The sequence below is a fragment of the Ornithodoros turicata genome, chromosome 1 (assembly GCF_037126465.1).
Source record: "Ornithodoros turicata isolate Travis chromosome 1, ASM3712646v1, whole genome shotgun sequence".
In the NCBI taxonomy this organism is placed as follows: Eukaryota; Metazoa; Arthropoda; class Arachnida; order Ixodida; family Argasidae; genus Ornithodoros; species Ornithodoros turicata.
Window position 1 is genome coordinate 39,016,624 of NC_088201.1, and position 20,506 is coordinate 39,037,129.

The 20,506-nt window shown below is 42.4% G+C and overlaps 2 protein-coding genes across 2 annotated transcripts; one reads left to right on the top strand and one right to left on the bottom strand.

Moving 5' to 3' along the window:
* The first annotated feature begins 66 nt into the window (after nt 1–66).
* LOC135378034 (splicing factor 3B subunit 3-like) lies at nt 67–15,960 on the top strand. Its single transcript, XM_064610862.1, has 26 exons — nt 67–176; nt 567–819; nt 1,785–1,861; nt 2,559–2,825; nt 4,099–4,240; nt 5,090–5,202; nt 5,284–5,346; nt 5,423–5,497; nt 6,134–6,237; nt 6,622–6,883; nt 6,954–7,026; nt 7,117–7,268; nt 7,350–7,505; nt 7,621–7,776; nt 8,051–8,179; nt 8,298–8,420; nt 10,792–10,946; nt 11,052–11,226; nt 11,463–11,636; nt 11,720–12,055; nt 12,826–13,038; nt 14,703–14,801; nt 15,284–15,427; nt 15,499–15,603; nt 15,665–15,760; nt 15,832–15,960. The coding sequence occupies exons 2-26, from the start codon at nt 594–596 to the stop codon at nt 15,874–15,876; spliced, it is 3,660 nt and encodes a 1,219-aa protein (XP_064466932.1). The 5' UTR covers nt 67–176; nt 567–593; the 3' UTR covers nt 15,877–15,960.
* LOC135378038 (pre-mRNA-splicing factor syf2-like) lies at nt 15,955–18,912 on the bottom strand. Its single transcript, XM_064610869.1, has 6 exons — nt 18,710–18,912; nt 18,516–18,641; nt 18,265–18,382; nt 18,100–18,190; nt 17,108–17,206; nt 15,955–16,172 (listed from the first exon to the last, which is right to left on the bottom strand). The coding sequence occupies exons 1-6, from the start codon at nt 18,803–18,805 to the stop codon at nt 16,007–16,009; spliced, it is 696 nt and encodes a 231-aa protein (XP_064466939.1). The 5' UTR covers nt 18,806–18,912; the 3' UTR covers nt 15,955–16,006.
* Nucleotides 18,913–20,506: the final 1,594 nt, after the last annotated feature.

The window sequence follows — 20,506 nt, forward strand, 5'->3', positions numbered from 1 at the left end:
CGTTGAACGAAACTAAGGTATGGTCTGAGGGTACGATTATGCGGCTTCTTGGTTTCGGGCTGGCCAGCTGAAGAGCCGTAAAAACAACTATGGCGGCTGCTGATTTGTAGTGGCCGATGCTGGTAGCGACAGTGATAGAAAAGTAATCCGTTATCATCCTGCAACACACAACCCTAGTAAGTTATTTAAAAAGTAAAATATAGTTCAGAGAAACGCTTCTGCTCTTACGTGATTGTTATTATTAACATAATGCGCTTCTCTAGCAAGACAACAGTTGCCGGTTTCACTCCCGCCGGCTTTTTTTGTTAGCGCATAGCTTTGAGCACATCGGAGTGACGGGGAATTGGACGATCGCACTATAAAGGAAGTGCTGTGCACATCATTGATATAGGCGCTGTTGAATTAAATGAAAAACGGATCGGAGTGTGAGGTTGAGACCCTCTTCGTAAGTTCTGTCCCAAGTTCAGATCCCTTTCTCATAGATACGCCGCAACCCATTCACAACACAGTCGCTGTGAATACTTATGGTAAGGTGCTGTTCATGTTCAGCTGTGGTTTCTTTTCAGGCATACAACCTATAAGAAAATCGGAACATGTACCTTTACAACCTGACACTTCAACGTGCCACAGGCATCACTCATGCAGTGCATGGGAATTTTTCCGGTACAAAACTGCAAGAAATTGCAGTGTCGAGGGGGAAGATTTTGGAATTGCTTCGTCCAGATCCAAACACGGGAAAAGTTTACACATTGTACACCACAGAGATCTTCGGTGTTATTAGGTCTATGATGGGCTTTCGCCTAACTGGAGGATCAAAAGGTAATATCCTGTGATGTTAAGACATGTCCATGTCGGGCTTTGAGATTTTTGAAGTTTTGCACGCATTGAGGAAATGTACAGCACAAATAAATAAACTGGAGCACGAAGTTCGTGCTATCCACTTAATCTGTTTGTGTTGTCCATCATTTTCTGTGTCTACTCTGATTGAAATAATTTTGTTGCTTTGCTAATCATTCAAAAGTGATAGACTGCATCCAGGGCATATGCTACAGAGAGGCATCATTCATGAGATATTTTCCTCATGCTGTGAATTTTCAGAGTAATCTCCTGTATTGCTGTAACACCCTTTGTGCATATTTTAAATATTGAAAAAGGACAATGGAAATCACATTATTTTAGGGATAAAAAATGACGTTACAAAAATGAGACACCTCAAAGGGTTTTACTGACAAGCTTTTGCGCAGCATCTGTTCTAAACCTACAGTAAAACCTTTTGAGGTGTTTCATCTTTGTGACTACATTTTTTACTCCAAGATTACACCACTGGACTGTGTGCTTTTTATTTTTATTACCATAATTTTCAGTGTATAACACCACATATATAGCACACAGCCGTTGATTTCAACAGGATTTTGACCCGTCATAACCCTGCGTGTTATACACCGAAAATTACGGTACATTTTCTTCTAGTTTAGGGATAATGCACTGCATGAAGACCTTATTTTCACTTTTGTGTCACATGCATGTACTGATACCAGTATTATGGATTGTAAAACGATGGCTGTGGGCTTTATTTTGTGTTACGATTTTAGAAAAGTCACATCATGGGTCTGGAATGTCATTTACCAGGTTTTGACATGGTCACATTTATTATCACTTTGTCTGGTGTTGTAGCCATCCTATAGGCTGCAAAATTCCTTTGCGGTTTTGTAGGTATTGGTATTTTGAAAAGTAGAGTTTATTTTTCATGATGGTTGTAAATTTACTTATCTTTCATGTTTCAGATTACCTTGTAATTGGATCAGACTCTGGAAGGATTATCATTCTAGAATACAATGCACAAAAAAATTCATTTGAAAAGGTAAATGTTCATAAGTTTCATCAGGTTGTATGGTTGGGCTTTTTGTAGTCTGTTACATATGTCTAAGGTCTACTTTGAAAGAGCAAATTATGTCAGAACAATGGTGGTGATTCACATAAAATCCTATCATATGATGTCTCAGTAATAATAATAAGAGATAATACAAAGAGAAGACATATAATGGTAGTTGTATACTAAAGATCAAGATCTTGAATGTTTTTTGTGTTTTTGTTCAAACAGCGTTTTATTAGCATTATGTTTCACTAGAATGTCTCTCTCGCATAGTGACTGTTCGATGTCAGAGTAAGCCACTTGGCAGTCACCTGACAAAGAATGTCTTATGAAATTGTGCTTGGATAAAGTTTTCCATCAACAGCCTCACATACTTACTGCACTTCTTCGTTTGTACACTAAAAAGGCAGCAGTTTCTCTGATTTCAGTGTTGTTTTCATTATTCATCTTTGATTGTGCTTTATCTGCTATTTTCTGTTTCTCCAAATTGAGTGTGCACCGTGCCTTGTAAACCTCTGCATTAACACAAGTAAATTCTGTGAGAAACATTTTTGCAGATACTGTTTATGCAACAAAATATATGTACACAAATTAAATTATATGCTTTGGGGAAGAAATAACCTTCATGTCACTACTAATCACTGAAATATGATTCTGGATTTTCTTCATATGTTTGGCAATTTAGGTGCACCAAGAAACCTTTGGCAAGAGTGGATGCAGACGAATTGTACCAGGCCAGCAGTTGGCAATGGATCCCAAGGGAAGAGCTCTCATGGTTGCTGCAGTAGAGAAACAAAAGCTAGTTTACATATTGAACAGAGATGCTGCTGCTCGTCTCACAATTTCATCTCCCCTGGAGGCACATAAGTCTAGTACCCTTGTGTACCACTGTGTCGGCGTTGACGTGGGTTTCGAAAATCCAGTTTTTGCCTGCCTTGAAATGGACTATGAGGTAATGGATTTGTGGAATCAGTTCATATTGTCATTACTGCAAACTTACTAGTAGAACATGGATTTTTGTGCAAATGCATATTCTTGTTACCTATATGGTTTGATGCTGCAAAAAACATGTTTGGACTCTGTTTTCAATATTTCCATAACTTAAGAACCCGAGACTGGCAAGTTCGGGTTTTTAAGTTATGGATCTATACCACCAGTTCGCTTGCTACCTATCTATTCTCTCGTTATTCTTTAAATATCTGTCGTGTGTGTATAGCGTATAAATTGGTATCCAAAAGTTAATAAATTTGGAGTGCTGAACTCTTCCAAGTGTTGGACTTTCACCAAACTTTGTGGGTACTTTAGGTAGGTTCCACTGACAGTGTCATATTTGACAAGTCGCAGTGGCATAAAGTGACTTTTCCTTCTTTGTTTTTAAGTGCAGCAGTGCTGCCAGCCTTGTTTTGTCTTGATGTTGTGTCTGTGGGAGCTACTGATTGTATCTACAAAGCTTAGTGAAAATCGCCTGGAAGAGTACAAGCTCTCATATTCCTTAACTTTTGGGCACTTATGCATGGTCTGCACATAAGTATCTTTGAAGGTTGGTTTTAGAAATTTTACGCAGACAGGGCTGTACGTTGTGTCTGATGTCAAGTGCTGCAAAATAATTATATTGGCATCTGTGTTTGTTCCATGTAAGTTTCTGCAACATCAAAAGCTTGATTTGAGCTTATTTGAAGCTTTTTTTCTGGGCTGCTTTAAGTATGTTAAGTAGTGTTAAGCTAAGTAAATTAATATGCTAAGCTAAAACAGCTGTCATGCAGGTACAAGGATGTTGTTAGCTCTTCGTTTGTCAAGGAAAGAAAACATGTTTAATGCACAGTAATTATTTCACTGCATGCTTACTCTGTGTTTAGTTTGTGTGTATTTCTACAGACTCCAGTCATTAGCTTGTCTTGGCATGCTGTAGTAGTTTTACTTGGCTTACTGCCAAAGTAACACAGACTTCGCAGCTAATTTTATTCTCTGCCGCTTCCACTGCTTCAGTGATGAAATAGTGGAACTCTTTAGCATGCAAAATTCCCAAGCAATAGGTACCTGTTCTCTTTAGTTTTTAAGACCATTCTCGGATGTTTGCAAATATCCCTGGTGCCCCGTTATTGTCAGAATGAGTTTCCCGTTATACTAAGATAGAAGTGATAGTGTGACCTACTACAGTTGTTTTGTTGGTGCTCTAGGCTCAACTGTTATTTGCTATCACCCTACATGTCACATTTTCTTACTAGGAGGCAGATGGTGACCCCACTGGAGAAGCTGCCCAAAATACACACCAAACCCTGACATTCTATGAACTTGATCTTGGATTGAATCATGTCGTTCGGAAATATAGTGAACCGCTGGAAGAGCATGGAAACTTCTTGATTGCAGGTTATAAAGCCTTACTTTTTTGTCATGTTTCACATGGTTTCTCTAGATCAGTACAGACCATTTATGCAAAACCTTGTGGGAGTTGCAGGGAAGTTACTTATATTAAGTTATTTGCTAGTTTATTATTAGCAATAATTACCAATAAAGATGTGATGCATTCATAAGACAAATCCAACTATGTATGATTGATACATAGGAATCTTGCTTACAAAAATATTCTGTCACGGTGTCCATTGGTCTGCATTACCATTCTCCTAGATGTCTTTATCTGAACCAAGTGTATGCTTGGCAAAACATGTTTCACAGGGCACTTGTACTACTAGATTAGGTGTAATACATACAATAAGATCGCATTTAGCAAAATTATGACAAAAAAAAAGACAAATGTGTGTCATCAAATGTGCACATGGTTGAGGCGAAGCTAAGTTGTAGTATGGTGACACCAACCATTGGATTGTATATAGAGAGTCTGAGAACGGGGAGAGACAGCTGTACCACATTCGAAAAAGAAGCGTCAGCAAGTTATGTTGCAGTCTAGGTACACTCTAATTGTGCTATATAGGGCAGTGCACTATTTACATGCAGTATTGAAACGCATGGCATTCATTGCACTCATGGCCATTCCCGTGAAGCTTTCACCATGTGAAACATTATTATGAGTGGTCTCCGCTGTATCGTTTTGCGACTTCTACTTCTGTAAAATTCTTTACTCGGGAAGTGGTTGCATGTGACCTGTGGTTCAGCTTGGCTACTGATTGTAAAATTGCTATCTGTGCGGAGCTTTGCACAAGGGTTATGTGCAGTACGTTTCATGTCTTCTTTGTTCTATTTTCTCTCTAACCAAACTAGTTCCGGGAGGAAGTGACGGCCCCAGTGGTGTCCTTATTTGCTCTGAAAACTACATCACATACAAAAATTTTGGAGACCAACCGGATATTCGGTGCCCTATTCCTAGGAGGAGGGCAAGTGCTGCATAACTTCGATATAAAATTTCATAAGTCTGATGTCCATGGTGCTGACAACTGATTTAATCAAATTTTCAGAATGACTTGGACGACCCTGAGCGTGGCATGATTTTTGTTTGTAGTGCACAACACAAAACCAAGGTAAGTGTAATGCTTGTGTTGCTGCATGTTATTGCATGTACTAAGTGCTGCTGTCGTGTCTTTTTTTCCTTTCCAGTCCATGTTCTTCTTTCTGGCTCAGACTGAGCAGGGAGATATCTTCAAGATTACCTTAGAAACTGACGAAGACATGGTACGTACGGCATACATTGATGTATTGTCTTGAGATATACTGTAGTTTACCAGCAGCACACTGCTTTAAAAACATTCTAAAATTTTAGTATTGAGTCATATAATGGCATGTTTGGTACACAGATCCAATTGAATATGTGTGCAGGCGGTATTGTGCTAAATGAGTATTATGCATGTATGAGGAAATGTGCGTGTGTTTGTGTACAGACTCAATTCTGGCTAAAGCTTAAAAAAAAGTGCCATCAAATACCTGTTTAGGATACTCACAGTCACTGTGCAAAATATATTCAATTAGATTCACATTCAATGATTTATAATTGGGCTTTATAACCAGCATTTTTGCTGTTGTGGTGTCAGCCGCTTCCAGTTTTTGCTTTGATGAACATCCAACACACCGTTTCTGGACAAAACTTGCTGGTTATGTTTTATCATATCTCAAGATAGTCCTCAACCACCCTATCCAATGCAATTTGCATTATGTAGCACTCTGCCAGCAAACATGCACCTCTTGTGTCGTAGCACATACACATTATTCCATTTTATGGCATTTTGTCTTCTGAATAATATTTTCTATTTATACTTTACAGGACCATTGAATTGCTACTTGCTTTAAGTCTTCTTTTTCTTTCAACTGCAGGTAACAGAAATAAAACTGAAGTACTTTGACACAATTCCTGTTGCAATTAGCATGTGTGTCCTGAAGACTGGCTTTCTCTTTGTTGCTTCAGAGTTCGGCAACCAGTAAGCTCTATTATATGCATTTATAGTCATGTTCTAGCTAAGAAGGGCATTGCAGGTGCCCCTTTTCCCCCCTATATTTACCACCAGAATAAAAACATTGTTTGAAATGTTGTATATATAATTTATTTGGGTCACACTATAATTTATTTGGTTTGGCAAAACTTATTTTTGTTGTTAAATGTAACAAGAATTATAAGGTTCTCCTTCAGCACCCGAGATTCCGTCCTTGGGTTGAACACTATTATAGCTTTTTTTTTTCTCGAGCTGTTTTATAGGGTATGGCTGCATTGTTACGCACACCAGCCAGGTCACATAGCAGTTAATTTGTCACACCCAGAGCCCATGTATTCGTGGCTATCGATGACAGTTTTTGTTGCATTACAGCTGCCTGTATCAAATTGCCCGGCTGGGCGAAGAAGATGAGGAGCCAGAGTTCAGCAGTGCTATCCCCCTTGAAGAGGGAGACACATTCTTTTTTGCCCCACGTCCACTGCGCAACTTACTGGCAGTGGAAGAATTAGACTCTCTGTCACCAGCATTAGGGTGCACAATTGCTGACCTGGCGAATGAGGACACTCCACAGCTCTATGTGGCGTGTGGCAGAGGACCTCGCTCATGCCTGAGGGTGCTTCGTCATGGTCTCGAAGTTAGTTTTGTTGATAATACATTTCTGACAACGAAATCGTTGGTGCTTTAACTGGTTAATTTTGGTATAGGTGTCTGAAATGGCTGTATCTGAACTTCCGGGTAATCCCAATGCTGTATGGACTGTCAAAAGAAAGGCAGATGGTACGTGTCATGTTTCTTTCTTTTTTTCTCTCTCTTTCTCGTGAAATTGAAGGTGACTGGGCTGCAGCTTAGCTTCATAATATTTTGCAGAGGATTTTGACGCATACATTATCGTGTCCTTCGTAAATGCCACTTTGGTGCTGTCTATTGGAGAGACAGTTGAGGAAGTCACAGATTCTGGGTTTTTGGGAACCACACCAACTCTCTCCTGTGCGCAGATTGGTGATGATGCTCTTGTTCAAGTAAGCATATGTTTAATGTATGTCTCATATGACAAGTTAGTCATATCTGTCAAAGCTGCACTGTTCTACTCTCTCTGTTAGGTGTACCCAGAAGGCATAAGACATATACGTGCAGACAAGAGAGTCAACGAGTGGCGTACACCTGGCAAGAAGGCCATTGTGAAATGTGCAGTTAACCAACGACAAGTTGTTATTGCTTTGACTGGAGGAGAACTTGTCTATTTTGAAATGGATCCAGTAAGTGCTTTATGCAGATGCAGTTAACAACCCACTGTGCCTGTGATCAACATGTGGTTTGAGTGTGTTTTTATCTCCTTTTCTTTCTTTTCATGTTTTTGTTTCTGTGTTCTAGACTGGCCAATTGAATGAGTACACAGACCGACGCGAAATGTCCGCTGATATCATTTGCATGTCTCTGGCAAGTGTGCCTACTGGGGAACAGAGGTCACGTTTCCTTGCTGTTGGACTGGCAGATAGTACAGTTCGTATCATCTCATTGGACCCTTCGGTGAGCAACTGCGCATCAGATATGTAAATTGGATGAATATGTATTTTATTGTGAAACTGAATCTGTGTAAATTGTATTACAAACCTAAAATACTTTACACACATGGCTGTACGGTTTACTGAACATGAGATAGGTGCAATTTCTCCAGTGAGAAAATGATATTTTTCCAGAAATTATGTTGAATTTCTAATAGTCTGTGCAGCTTGGAATATATTTGCACACCTGTATCCATGAGATTGAGCTCATCCTCAGTTTATTCTGTTTTTAAATATAGGACTGCTTGTCTCCATTGAGTATGCAAGCCTTGCCGGCAACGCCTGAATCGCTCTCTATAGTTGAAATGGGAGCTGCTGAATCAGACCCCAGTAGTCAAGGGATGCTATATCTGAATATTGGATTGCAAGTATGGGTTTCTTAACCTCTCTTAGGCATTACACCACCTTTTCTTTCTTGGTTTGCGTGCATGTGTGTTTGCGCATATGCATGTACATGATAAGTATACAACGCCTGGCAAATTTCAGAACGGAGTCCTGCTGCGTACTGTTTTGGACCAAGTAACTGGTGACCTTTCTGACACTCGAACAAGGTACTTGGGCTCACGCCCTGTGAAGCTCTTCAAAGTCCGGATGCAAGGCAGCGATGCAGTAAGGAAAACTTGTCTTTATGATTGCTTATGCTGTTATACAGTCAACCACTGTTTATCTGACTGTGGCAATTTTCATCGAAAATGTGTGGATATGAAGGGATCCAGATAAACGAAGAGTGTGATAGGCAATCCAGCAGTCACCAATTGAGCCTGATTTTGGAACTGTCTATTGTGATTTGCATATACGGCCTCGTGTTTACGGTTAAACCCATTTTTTATCCCCCGATTACCATTATCATCACCTTGAGTAAAGCCAGAAAAAGCCTGGAAACAGGAAACATTTGCCAGAGTGCAAATTCAGCCACCAGTTTGGGCACTGGAGAATGCTGACCACCGTGTATTTATCCAGCAGATCAGCATCTCATGTTCATCTGAAATGCGAGAGGCACGCTTCTTTTTATATTCCACCCAAAAATCTGCTTTTCCACCCGATATTGCCGGATTTTACCATTTTACAGCCCCTGAAATAAAACCCGATTGTTAACCAAAAGCCGACGCACAACGGCGTATTTTTGAGTTCAACGTGAGGGAAAATCTTGGAAATTAAACTCTGCATAACAATAGTTTTGCTCTGTTGCATGCTGTTCTTTTGCTTTTTACCAGCTATGTGGCAGCTAACAGTACAGGAATGTACTCAAGTTCTTGTGTGGTACACAGAACTTTACAGCCTCAAACAAGTAGGCCGAAGGTTTTGTGAGAGATTCTACTACAACCCACTGTGTGTGTTGCGGGAGAGAGTAGTGTGTGCAACAAAACGCACGACTGTCCAAACGTGTTAGCTACGAACGAGCTAAGGCATGCCATCACAGGATTGTTTCAGGCTGCTCCTGATATGTCCATGAGAAAAGCTGTGGAACCTTTTAGTGTCAGTCAGTACAGTCCCCGAAGACTACAGCCTAGTGCAAGTTTGTGGCGAGAGGGTATTGTCGCGCCCTTCTTCGGCAACACTGTGATGGGGACAGTTACCTGACGACATGAAAGTGGGAATTCCTGCCTGAATTGGTGCCTCCACGTGCAGAAAGAAGTTGCATATTCATGCAGGATGGTGTGCCTCCCCACTTTGTGACAGAAGTTAGAGTGGTTGATGGAAACGTTCCCTGGAAGGTGGATGAGATGAGGCTCGTCATTGATGCCTTGGGCAGTTAGGTTGCCAGACCAAACCCGCTACGACTTCTTTCTGTGGGGATACCTAGAGTTTAATGTGTACAGCAGACACATACCGAGCAGGACTAGGCTGGAGTGTGATTTTCAATCACTTGAATACGAAATCTTCTATCAAGGGTATTTGTGGAATACTCCGTAGATGTTTAGGGAAATGTATTATACGCCCAGAGGACGTCAGTGCGGAGCACCACGTGACTAACCTCCCAGCAGTGGTGCCACGAAGGCAGCCTTTCAGAGCAAGCCCTGCAGTGTTTTGCAAAAATCAACACTCTAATGCCTTAATAAAGCACAGAAAACAACGAGATAACATTCAGTCATAGCATTCCTTGACACATATTGTTGAAGGGAAACTTCTAACTGCTTCGAGACGTCGATTTAAACAAACCTGTCAGTCTGCTTGGGAAGCCACTGCTGACATCAGAACAGGATGAGCCATAATTATCGCCAGAGAGACAGGAAAACTTTTCAAGTAGGCTATGTTATATTAAATTTTGTTAGGCACAAACCTCGGAGACTTCTGCGGATACGAGTTCTGCATAAGAGAAATCAGCATCCATGTGGGACTTGGTTTCGGTTTCTGCAGCAGTAGCACCTCCAGCAATATGTGCAAACAGCTCTCCAGAGACAGCCTGAACGCTGCTGTTACACGTACAAATGCCATCAGACTTAACAGTAAAACGCAATCATGTAGCTTGCGGAGGTGCCATTGCCGCAGTGTGTTGACTACTGGGTCTGAGACGAGGTCGCAGCGCGCATGCAGCACAGCCGATGATGCCGAGCTGGTGTCACGAGGCAGCGTATGTCTCACTGCAGTCTCGGATGCAGAGGCGACCCAGAGGCAAATGCTCCATGGCACCGGCATTTGAGCACTGGCATGGGCCACGTGTGTCACAGTTACGTGTGATGGAGGCTCTGCATAACTGTGAAATGCATTCTATGTCTGGACTCTTCAATGAACTTTATTGTGTCCTCATGTGTACCAACCTCAGTCATCTCGTCTGACCACATTATTCGTGTAAACACCCCAAGTGGTCATTCAGAGATATCTGTGGCCCTTAATCATTTTTAAATATAATATCTTGCCAGTTGACAAATCGCTGTACCACTCAAATCGTGACATTTAAAAAATTCACCTTTGACAGTTGGTACTTCTTGGAGCTCTCAAAAACTATTGGTCTGATTGAGTCATTGTATCATTAATTTAGGCCCTGGCCATGTCTAGTCGTTCATGGCTCAGCTATTACTACCAGAACCGCTTTCACCTTACGCCACTGTCCTACGAAACCCTGGAGTACGCATCTGGGTTTTCTTCTGAGCAATGCCCTGAAGGAATTGTGGCAATTTCCACAAATACACTAAGGTAAAATGTGTTTTCTGTTCTAATTTTGGTATTCCAGTTGTGACAGCAATATCGCACCTATGATACTTTACTTTGCAAAATATTGTATCCCATTTTCATCTCCAGAATTCTGGCATTAGAGAAGTTGGGGGCAGTGTTCAACCAAGTATCTACCCCTCTAGAATACACACCCAGGAAATTTGTTGTGAACCAAGACACAAACCATCTCCTCATCATTGAGACGGATCACAATGCTTACACAGAGAAGATGAAACATCAGAGAAAGCAACAAATGGCCGAGGTATTTAAAGAATAATGGGATATAGTAATATTTGTCATTAAAACATCCCTTTGGGCTTGTTGGTGATAGACTTTCATAACGTAAAGGCACTAAAAACAGGACGAACATAAGACACACACAACATCGAGCGCTCGATGTTGTGTGTGTCTTGTGTTCGTCCTGTTTTTAGCGCTTTTACGTTATGAAAGTAATATTTGTGTCGCTTGGGGATCATTTAAGCTGTTTTCCATTTTCAGGAAATGGTGGAAGCAGCTGGGGAAGGTGAACAGGAGTTGGCTGCAGAAATGGCAGCTGCTTTCCTTAGTGAAACATTACCGGAAGCTGTCTTTGGATCTCCAAAGGCTGGAACAGGGATGTGGGCCTCGGTTATTAGGGTACTCAGTCCATCTGATGGTCACACAGTCTGCAAAGTAGGCACATAAATATCACAAAATCTTTACCGATGAGACTTTGCGTTTACATTGTTCAACAGTGCATACTTGGTCCATTTTAGGTTGCACTAGAGCAGAATGAGGCCGCATTAAGTGTTGCACTAGTTCGGTTTGCATCTCAGCCCGATGAGCAATATGTGGTGGTTGGTGTTGCCCGTGACCTGCAGCTGAACCCACGTATATGCCGAGGAGGCGGCTTGCTCATAACCTACAGGCTACAAATTGGGGAGGATCCGTCGGTGGGGGCAGCCTATTTGGAAAGGGTGCATAGCACCCCTGTCGAAGATGCCCCCACTGCCTTGTGCTCTTTTCAAGGGCGTCTCCTTGCTGGTATTGGCAAGTGTGTTCGCCTCTATGACCTAGGTCGAAAGAAGTTGCTTCGAAAATGTGAAAACAAGGTAAATGTGGTGTTGAGTTGAAAAGTGCACAGTGCATAGTTAAAACTCTGCACGTTGCCCTTTGCATTTTACATTTAGTTACTCTATTTTCTGGTGTACAACATGCGCATCATATATATTAAAGAATGTCACCATGAAGCAGTGCATGTTATCAACTGGTGTGGATCGTGCATGAAACTTTTTTTTTTTTTCGGAAGAGCTGTGTAAGGAGATGTCGAGCACATCCTAGCTACCCACGAGGATTAAACACCAGGTGGAACAGCACAAGCACCTGGCAGTGGCCACGAGGACACATATGTAGAGAAATCCTGTGCGTAGACTGGGTATATTTGCACTAGCATGGTCAGTATATGTGGATGCCCATATGGTGCCCCCCTTGACCGTGGTCCACTGGAAACTGGTGCGGTGCAGTGCAGAGAACAGGTACAGTGGAGAGCAGTACAGAGGTGTTCTTTGATTAGTTGCTGGGATAAGTAATGTATGTTTAACAAAGGTACGAGCAACATTTATTTTGCGTTGTTTTGTTTCTGGGGCGCAGCAGTGCGGCCACCTTTATTTTGTCTTTATGTTGCGTCAGTGGAAGCTACTGATTGTATCTACAAAATCTGGTGGAAACTGAATGCAACTTGTGCAAACCCTGAAATCCCTCAACTTTTGAGCGCCAGTGTACATGGCGCATGTTCTACACTAGAAGATATGGTAGTGTGTACTTATGCAGGTCCATGCATTTGAATACCATTCTAAGCACATTCCCCATTATGTTATTGCAGTACATCCCCAATTTGGTGGTAACACTTCAGAGCATGGGTAGCCGTGTGTTGGCAGGAGATGTCCAAGAAAGCTTTTTCTTCCTTCGGTACAAACGCCACGAGAACCAGCTGGTTATTTTTGCGGATGATTCTGTGCCTCGATGGGTCACAGCTTCGAGCATACTGGATTATGACACTGTTGCTGGTGCTGACAAGTTTGGAAATGTCTCTATCGTGAGTAGAAATGTTGTCCACTTGCAGGGTTGTTAAGTAACTTAGTAAAAGTATCTGAGTATGTGTCCTTAGATACTTTTTGTGTATCTTGAGGAAATATTAGATACATTTTCAAACACGTACTTCTAACTGTAACTTAATTACTTTTTTCAGTAACTCGTATCTGTCTTTTTGAGTATTTTTGAGTAAAAACGGCAAAACACTGTTGCCGAGCAGGAGGTGGTGCGAAGGGCGCGCCGAGACTAGGGATCCTCCATGCGCTGCCAAGCAGTGCAGAGCTCTGTGGAAAGGCTCTTCAGCCTTGGAGGGCTTGTGGGCACCAAGCTGCGTACTCGGATGACGGACAAAAACTTTGAGATGACTGTGCTACTGCGCGTGTACCACCAAGTGTGATGAATGCGCAGTGTGAACCAATTGTGTGATTTTCAGACAAGTGTGCGAGTACAGGCACTGTTGAGGCGTTGAGGCACTTTATACTTCAGTTGTGTGTAGGGTTGCCACCAGGCCAGTATTATACCGGCACCGCCGGTTATTTGCGCGCTCTGCCGGTTGCCGGTAGGAAGCTGATACCGGCAGCCTTTTGCCGGTATTTGTGGCTCAAGACCTTTCATAGGGGCTTTTACGGGTTTTCCCTTCAACATTCCACTACAGCTTGAATAAATCTGGAGCACAGACCCAACTCCGCAGTCACCAGTCGTTTTCTTAGTTATTCATTATTATTACTATTCATTGTTATTGTTATTATCATTGTTATTCATTAAGTGTTGTGTTCGGAGGGGACAAGAGCAGTGGTTGTGCAAGGCTGTTGGTGGTTGTGTCGAGCCAGCTAGAACGTCCCTCACCCACTTTCCCATGAGCCTTTCCTCCTTTCCATCTATTCCACCTCCTCTCCCCCAGCTGGTATTTTTCACTCCGAAAGGTGGCAACCCTAGTTGTGTGTTGTGTTTGCAGAGCGTAGATAGTGCTGTGCTGCACATTTTTTTTGCTTGTGTGATGTACTGTATTCATTGTATACATTTCATATAATCTACCCACTAGAATCAGTCTCACAGAGAACTAGTCGGGGCATAAGATATTCAGTCCCTGGATCTGATGGCCATGCGAAACTCAGTGAGATTTTTTGGCAATTAAAATGTTTATTTGTTGCTCAGTGAGCCAATTTTTGTCCCTGTCTCGGTTACCCCCAGTTTAGGCGTTCCTTTCAATGTTTTACCTGCGATTACGTACGATTACCCAAGAAGGGATGTCTCTGTGGCTCTAGAGTGACACCTATTATGAGCCAAAGGCGAAAGGTATGGTCTGCGTACAGAATTGCAAAAAGTAACTCCACCCGTGTTCGGATACTTTTCCAAGGTATCTGTAACTGTATCTCAGTATGTTTTCCTGTCAGTAACTCTAACTGTAACTTAATTACTTTTGAAGCTGAGTATCTGTAACTATAACTTAGTTACTTTTGAAAAGTAACTTTAACAACCCTGTCCACTTGTATTACAACTAAAGTTTCATGATTCTAATGGGTACATAAATTCTAGGGTGCATTTAAAGGCATTGTTATCGTGTGTCCTCTGTCGACCATGATTTCTATTTCGAGGGTTACGTTGATATATTGTAGGAAGATCTATTCCAGTTGACTTTTTCTTTTTTTTTTTTCTCCTGCCCCACAGATACGCCTGCCTCCTAGCATTAGTGACGAGGTTGACGAAGACCCAACTGGAGTCAAGGCCCTCTGGGATCGAGGTTGGCTTGGTGGCTCATCACAAAAAGTATGCATCCAGTTGCATCCGAGATGTAAAAATATCTCATGGGGGCCAGCTCGTATGCACACATCTACTCAAACCTTTATCTTATTATATGTTCGTATATGATCTAATTTGTCCTTCATGACTCCATGAAAAATGAAGGTACTTCCAGAGTGAAAAACCAAGTTGCTCTGTGTTGATATAAATAAACAATGCTTTGCCTCCCTAGTTTGGTGTATGGAAACTCCTATCATCGTGTCTCAGCTATTTCTGTCATTGAGTGTGTTAAGTAGGGGTCCCTGAGTGCAAGTGTGAACTGCGTTTTTAAAGTGAGGCCGCTTTGCTGGCAACTGGCACTTCAGCCAATGGGTTTATGTGCTTATGGCTGTAACATTTAAAGCCATGGATGTAACCGTTTGATAGGGCATTACCTTGTGTGGTCAATCTCGATTTGGTGTTACTGCCTGAGCTGTGATAATCCTTGGTCTTTTCTCTCTACACAATAGGCAGAAGTGATCTCCAACTTCCATATTGGAGAGACTGTGCTCTCTCTCCAAAAGGCAACTCTCATTCCTGGTGGTTCAGAATCTTTGGTATATACTACCCTTTCTGGCACAGTAGGGGTGCTGGTACCGTTTACTGCACATGAGGTAAGACACCGATCGTAGGGAATGCCCGCTGATGAGTAAAATCTTCCAAATCTCTCATCTCTTCCCTTTAGGATCATGACTTCTTTCAGCACTTGGAAATGCACATGAGGGCTGAAAACCCACCACTGTGTGGAAGGGATCACTTGTCATTCCGATCTTACTACTTTCCTGTAAAGGTGAGCTGTAAATTTCTTCATTGCTATATACCTGTTGTGTGATGCATTATTCGTTTTGCAGAATGTGATTGATGGTGACTTATGCGAACAGTTCAATTCTCTTGACCCTTCAAAACAAAAGAGCATTTCTGAAGAACTCGACAGGAATCCGAGCGAGGTAATTTCCTGCTTTTGAATAACGGAAGTGTATTTCACAGTGGTGGTAATGCATTCTGTTTTCCCTGGAAGGTTTCAAAGAAACTTGAAGACATCAGGACACGTTACGCCTTCTAAGTGAACAACACACAATTTATACTGCTGCATCATCATTCTGTACATATGCATGCAAACATCCAGTAAATTGGTCAAAACTCAAAAGCATCACTTTTATTTTGTGTTTATAAAACTGCCTGCTTGCACAAAATCAAACTGCAGTTCCTCTTTCAAGGTTCTGCTTGATCTCTGCTGTGTACTTTCCATAGAAACGGTCCAGTTTCTTATTGAACTTCATGTTGCGCTCGTTGATGTAATCAATGTCCTCATCATCATTGAAGCGTCTGCGACGGCTGTACTTATTTCGTTTGTCAATCCTGTGGACAATGTAAAATGTCAGTGATGCCCTGTAGACATTTTTTAGAGCATTTATTATGGTGACACAGCAATAGTATAACATGAGTCACATGCTGCGCTGAGCAGCAAACAGCATTCAATACATCACCTTCGCTCATTCAAAACTAAAAATATGCAATGGAGACCATTTACAGCAGGGAACATAATGGTTGTACTTTCGTTACTCAAATGTTTCCAGTAATGGAACAATGCTTACGGAGCTGTGACTGGACCCCCCCTCTCTCTCTCTCTGTGCATGCCTTGAGAGCACATAGGGTCTTATTTTTACCCTCGATTTTTGAAAAATATAAAATCTGAAGACACAATGGTTTAAGAGTAGCAATTTTGCTTCAGTATAATTGTACTAAGATTTGAAAATCTGTAGAAACATCTTCATCCTCTTGACGTGCTTAAAGTCTCAGTCCACCAACCCTACACTGGTATGAGCAGACCTTTCTCTGGGGTTGCGCACACAGGCAAACAGCGTGGGCGCTTGTGTGCTACATGTGAAATGTGACTGTGTAGACAACTAGCTCAAGGTTTGGGTTGAAAGACTAGGAGTGTCATGTATCCCTATGCACATCTGCAGTACTGCCGCCTAAGTTTCCTGTACTGGCAAAGCGGCACACGTGTGAAGCATGCTTTTTTCATATAATACTTCAAAAAGAAAAAGGCAGAAAAGGAATCGCAAACAAAACAGACAACACGCACACACACTAAACCAGCAACCAGGTGTTTGAGCCCCGGAAGCCCAGCATGCATCAATTTTCTAATCTAAATTTTCCCTACATTATGCTACATCGTTTGTTTCCATATCTTATACATCTTATACATAAAAAAGGACTAGGCTGCCTCATAAACAAATATACAAAATGTTAGCTCTAATGAACTGCAAGATTGAACTGTGTATACTAACTGTTTATCAAGGTCTTCCACCATGCGGTCAATACCCTGTTTGGTGTCCTTGTGTAGGCCATGGATGATTGTATCTCTTGTGGGGAAAAAGGCTTCACCCCTGCAAAGCGCACATAACATTGTCAAGCTAGAAGAAAATCTTTCAGTTACAATGTCATGCAGATATCGAGCCCAGAGCATATTTCATTTCAAGGAGTTTGGTGTATCAGAACTGTCACCAACACTGAACAGTGTACATTTCATAGCAGCACAAGGAAGAAACAGTACAGCTTTAGATGGGTAATACACTATTTCAGTTCTCTTACTCCATGCTCATCATGCCTTGATTGCAAAAATAACCTTGGTTTTGCACCACAATTCCATGAGCTTGTTCTTTTACTTCTGTGTCGTGGTTCGGCACACTTTACAATTCTACAAGATGCCAAACTTGCCCAGGAGCATAACCTAAATGGTGCTCACATCCCATTTTACTTGCCTTCCCCATTAGTGGTAACCATCACAAGCATGCAAACCTCTGCCATAACATGCAAAAATAATTCATGGTGTTAACTATATTTAGGGTCTGACTTTTTCGGGTTAAATGCCTTTAGCGAATTCGGGAGGGAAAAATCTGGTGCTATCTTTTAATCTAATTTGGGTTGAAAGCGGGTGCTACTGATACATTCAGGTGTTATCGGGATTATGGTCAAGCCGCCCGCGAATGAAGTGCAGGTATTGGTCAACCTCTCGCTTTATGGAGACCAGCAACACATGTTCATCAAATGTGTTTCGCATACTTATTGTGGCACCCAAATAATATCTGCATCACACATTCGTATAAATTGCTAATAAATAGTGCACATGGTACACGATAAAACCTGATATGTGATTGGAATTTGGGTTTAAGCTGAAAATATCAGACGCCAACTATATTGGACGGAAATGATGGAATTTTCAACAAAAGTGACCATTTTAGGTGCATGTAGGCTCAAAAATCGGCAACACAGTACTTACAGATGTTCCTTCTTCGCTTCATACGATTCAAGGTCGGGTTTCATCTGTTTCACTAGGCGCTGGTATTGTCTAACTGTTGCAGCCTCATAATCTATAAAAGAAATTAAAAGTGCAGAAATAAATAATGCCATTGCTTAATATTAGTCTTATATTATCCTTACTCACCGGAAAACCCGACATCCGGATTTTTTTTACGCTTCTTTTTTTCCAGTCGTTCCGCTTCCTCAGCACTGATATTCAGCAACTTCGTACGTGAGTAATCTTCACCGCGCTTTTTGGCTTCCTAAATAAGGCATATCAGCTGTTTGATACTGTGATGCGATGTGATATGATGTCGTAGGAAATTGGAACAACACTATATGGTTGATAACGTATGCAGCAAATGTAAAACATAGTCGTGGCTTAACGACTTTCACCTCATAATTTTGTTCTTCGTCTAGCTTATACTGCGCCCACTTCTGCTTGTTTTCCCAGTTTGTGGGAAGCTTCGATTTTCTGTCTTCCTCGACCACTTCCTGATGATTCAATTGTCTGGCTTCATTCTGCAAAGCAATATGAAACTAATTTTTCTTGTGATCTGTAAGCACTTCGTTAACATACTAGGACATACCCGTCGCATGTGAAGGGCTCTTAACCGTTCAAGCTGTGCTGATCGACCAGATGAAGCCGATGTTGAAGCGGACGACGACGATGCAGAATCTGACATTTTAGGAACTGATAGATTTAGAGATCTAATGATTTCATGCGTATGGCATTCGACGCAAGACACTGTTGACAAATACAACAACGGTGGCTTAGATTGACTATCGTGATGGCTATTGAGCATTTTACAGTGTTGCCAACCCAATTGTGTTAGCTAGCTGAGTTAGGAGATGTATGTGCTGAGAACGCTGGAAGTACCGTGGGCTAGAGCCCTGCGCGGATGAGATTTTTGGCACCGCGTCCGACCCGCATCCGCGCACACGTTATCCGCGTCCGATCCGCATCCGCAGCATACACAACAGTTTACATCCGCATCCGATCCGCTGAGCAAAACGCACCACCGCATCCGATCCGCAAAAATCCGCACGTTTCGAAGGACGCGTAAACACCGCAAGAAGCATGTTGGTATAATTTCGGATGCCTCCATGCTATCACGGAAGGTATCACGACGACAAGCAAAGGTAAACCTTTCAACAAACGCGATATAGAGAGACTTCTGGAACGCGTGGGACGCTACCTCGCCGGTGCTCGCGTGGTTCAAGATTCCAGAATGCCTCCTCTCCCGTCTTGGCCGTGCATGGTCAAAGGTGAACCCGAGCATGCACTCGCTGTCGGCGCACAATACAAATAAATTGCTGGTCGAAAAGTTACAGCACGCGGTATATCCGCATCCGATCCGCATCCGACCTCTAGTCATCCGCATCCGATCCGCACATCGCAGGAAGTGATAAATTTTCATCCGAATCCGCAAGTATCTTGCGGATATCCGCTTCCATCCGCGGATGGTGCAGGGCTCTACCGTGGGCTTGAGTAGGTATAGCTTAGGACAAAACTTCACGGAGCACCGAAGTGTCGCACTTCTCCATTGAAGCGACACCCTAGCATCAAAGAGGAGCGGACACATATACTAAGAGATGGACGGGAGCCGCTCCGATGAAGAAATACGCTAGTGCCGTGTTCCGTAAACTTTTGTCCCAAGCTGCACGTGCGGTTGTCCGAGCCGTACTGGGCAGTAGTTTATCCAGAACCGCAAGCTCGGATGTGTGTGTGTGTCGGGGGGGGGGTAAAAAAATTGGGAGTGCAGTTACATTGCAACAGTAGTAGACGGGAAAACATTTTAGTGGGTGTTGCGATTCATTTGGGGGGGTATGGATAAACCACTGCCTCCGGACATTCGGAAAACGTCCAGGGAAGCAGTAGAATTCTACGGCGAGATGATGTCCTAACGGCTTGTCCTTGCACGTTATTTCCTCGTCTATGTGTTGAGTGCCGTAGTAAAGGAGAATGCAATCATTTCAGCTTTTATTTATTTATTTATTATTATTATTACAATGAAATCTCCCGTTGCGGCCACTTCTCCCTAGACGGAGGCTCCCCTGCTGCGGCCAGCTGGATTTCACCGGCAAGCTTCCTGCTCACCTCTCGTCTCCTCTCACCTCCCTTCCGCGGACAAGGGCCCTGGTCCCGTAGGTGTCCATACCAGTGCAATTACACTGAGTATGGTTATTTCTTTTAAAAGAGCGTGGACGGGCTCGGAAAAAAGAAATGTCAGGAGGAGTAGAAATTAGGATAACAGGCCCTGGGATACATGTGGGGATACATACACAAAAAGTACGAGCACAGCATGCAATCTTGGTGCGCGAGAGAGCTTTCAATCTCGCGGGTCAGCGAAGCTGCTTCCCTCGGCTTTTTTCTTCCTTTCTTT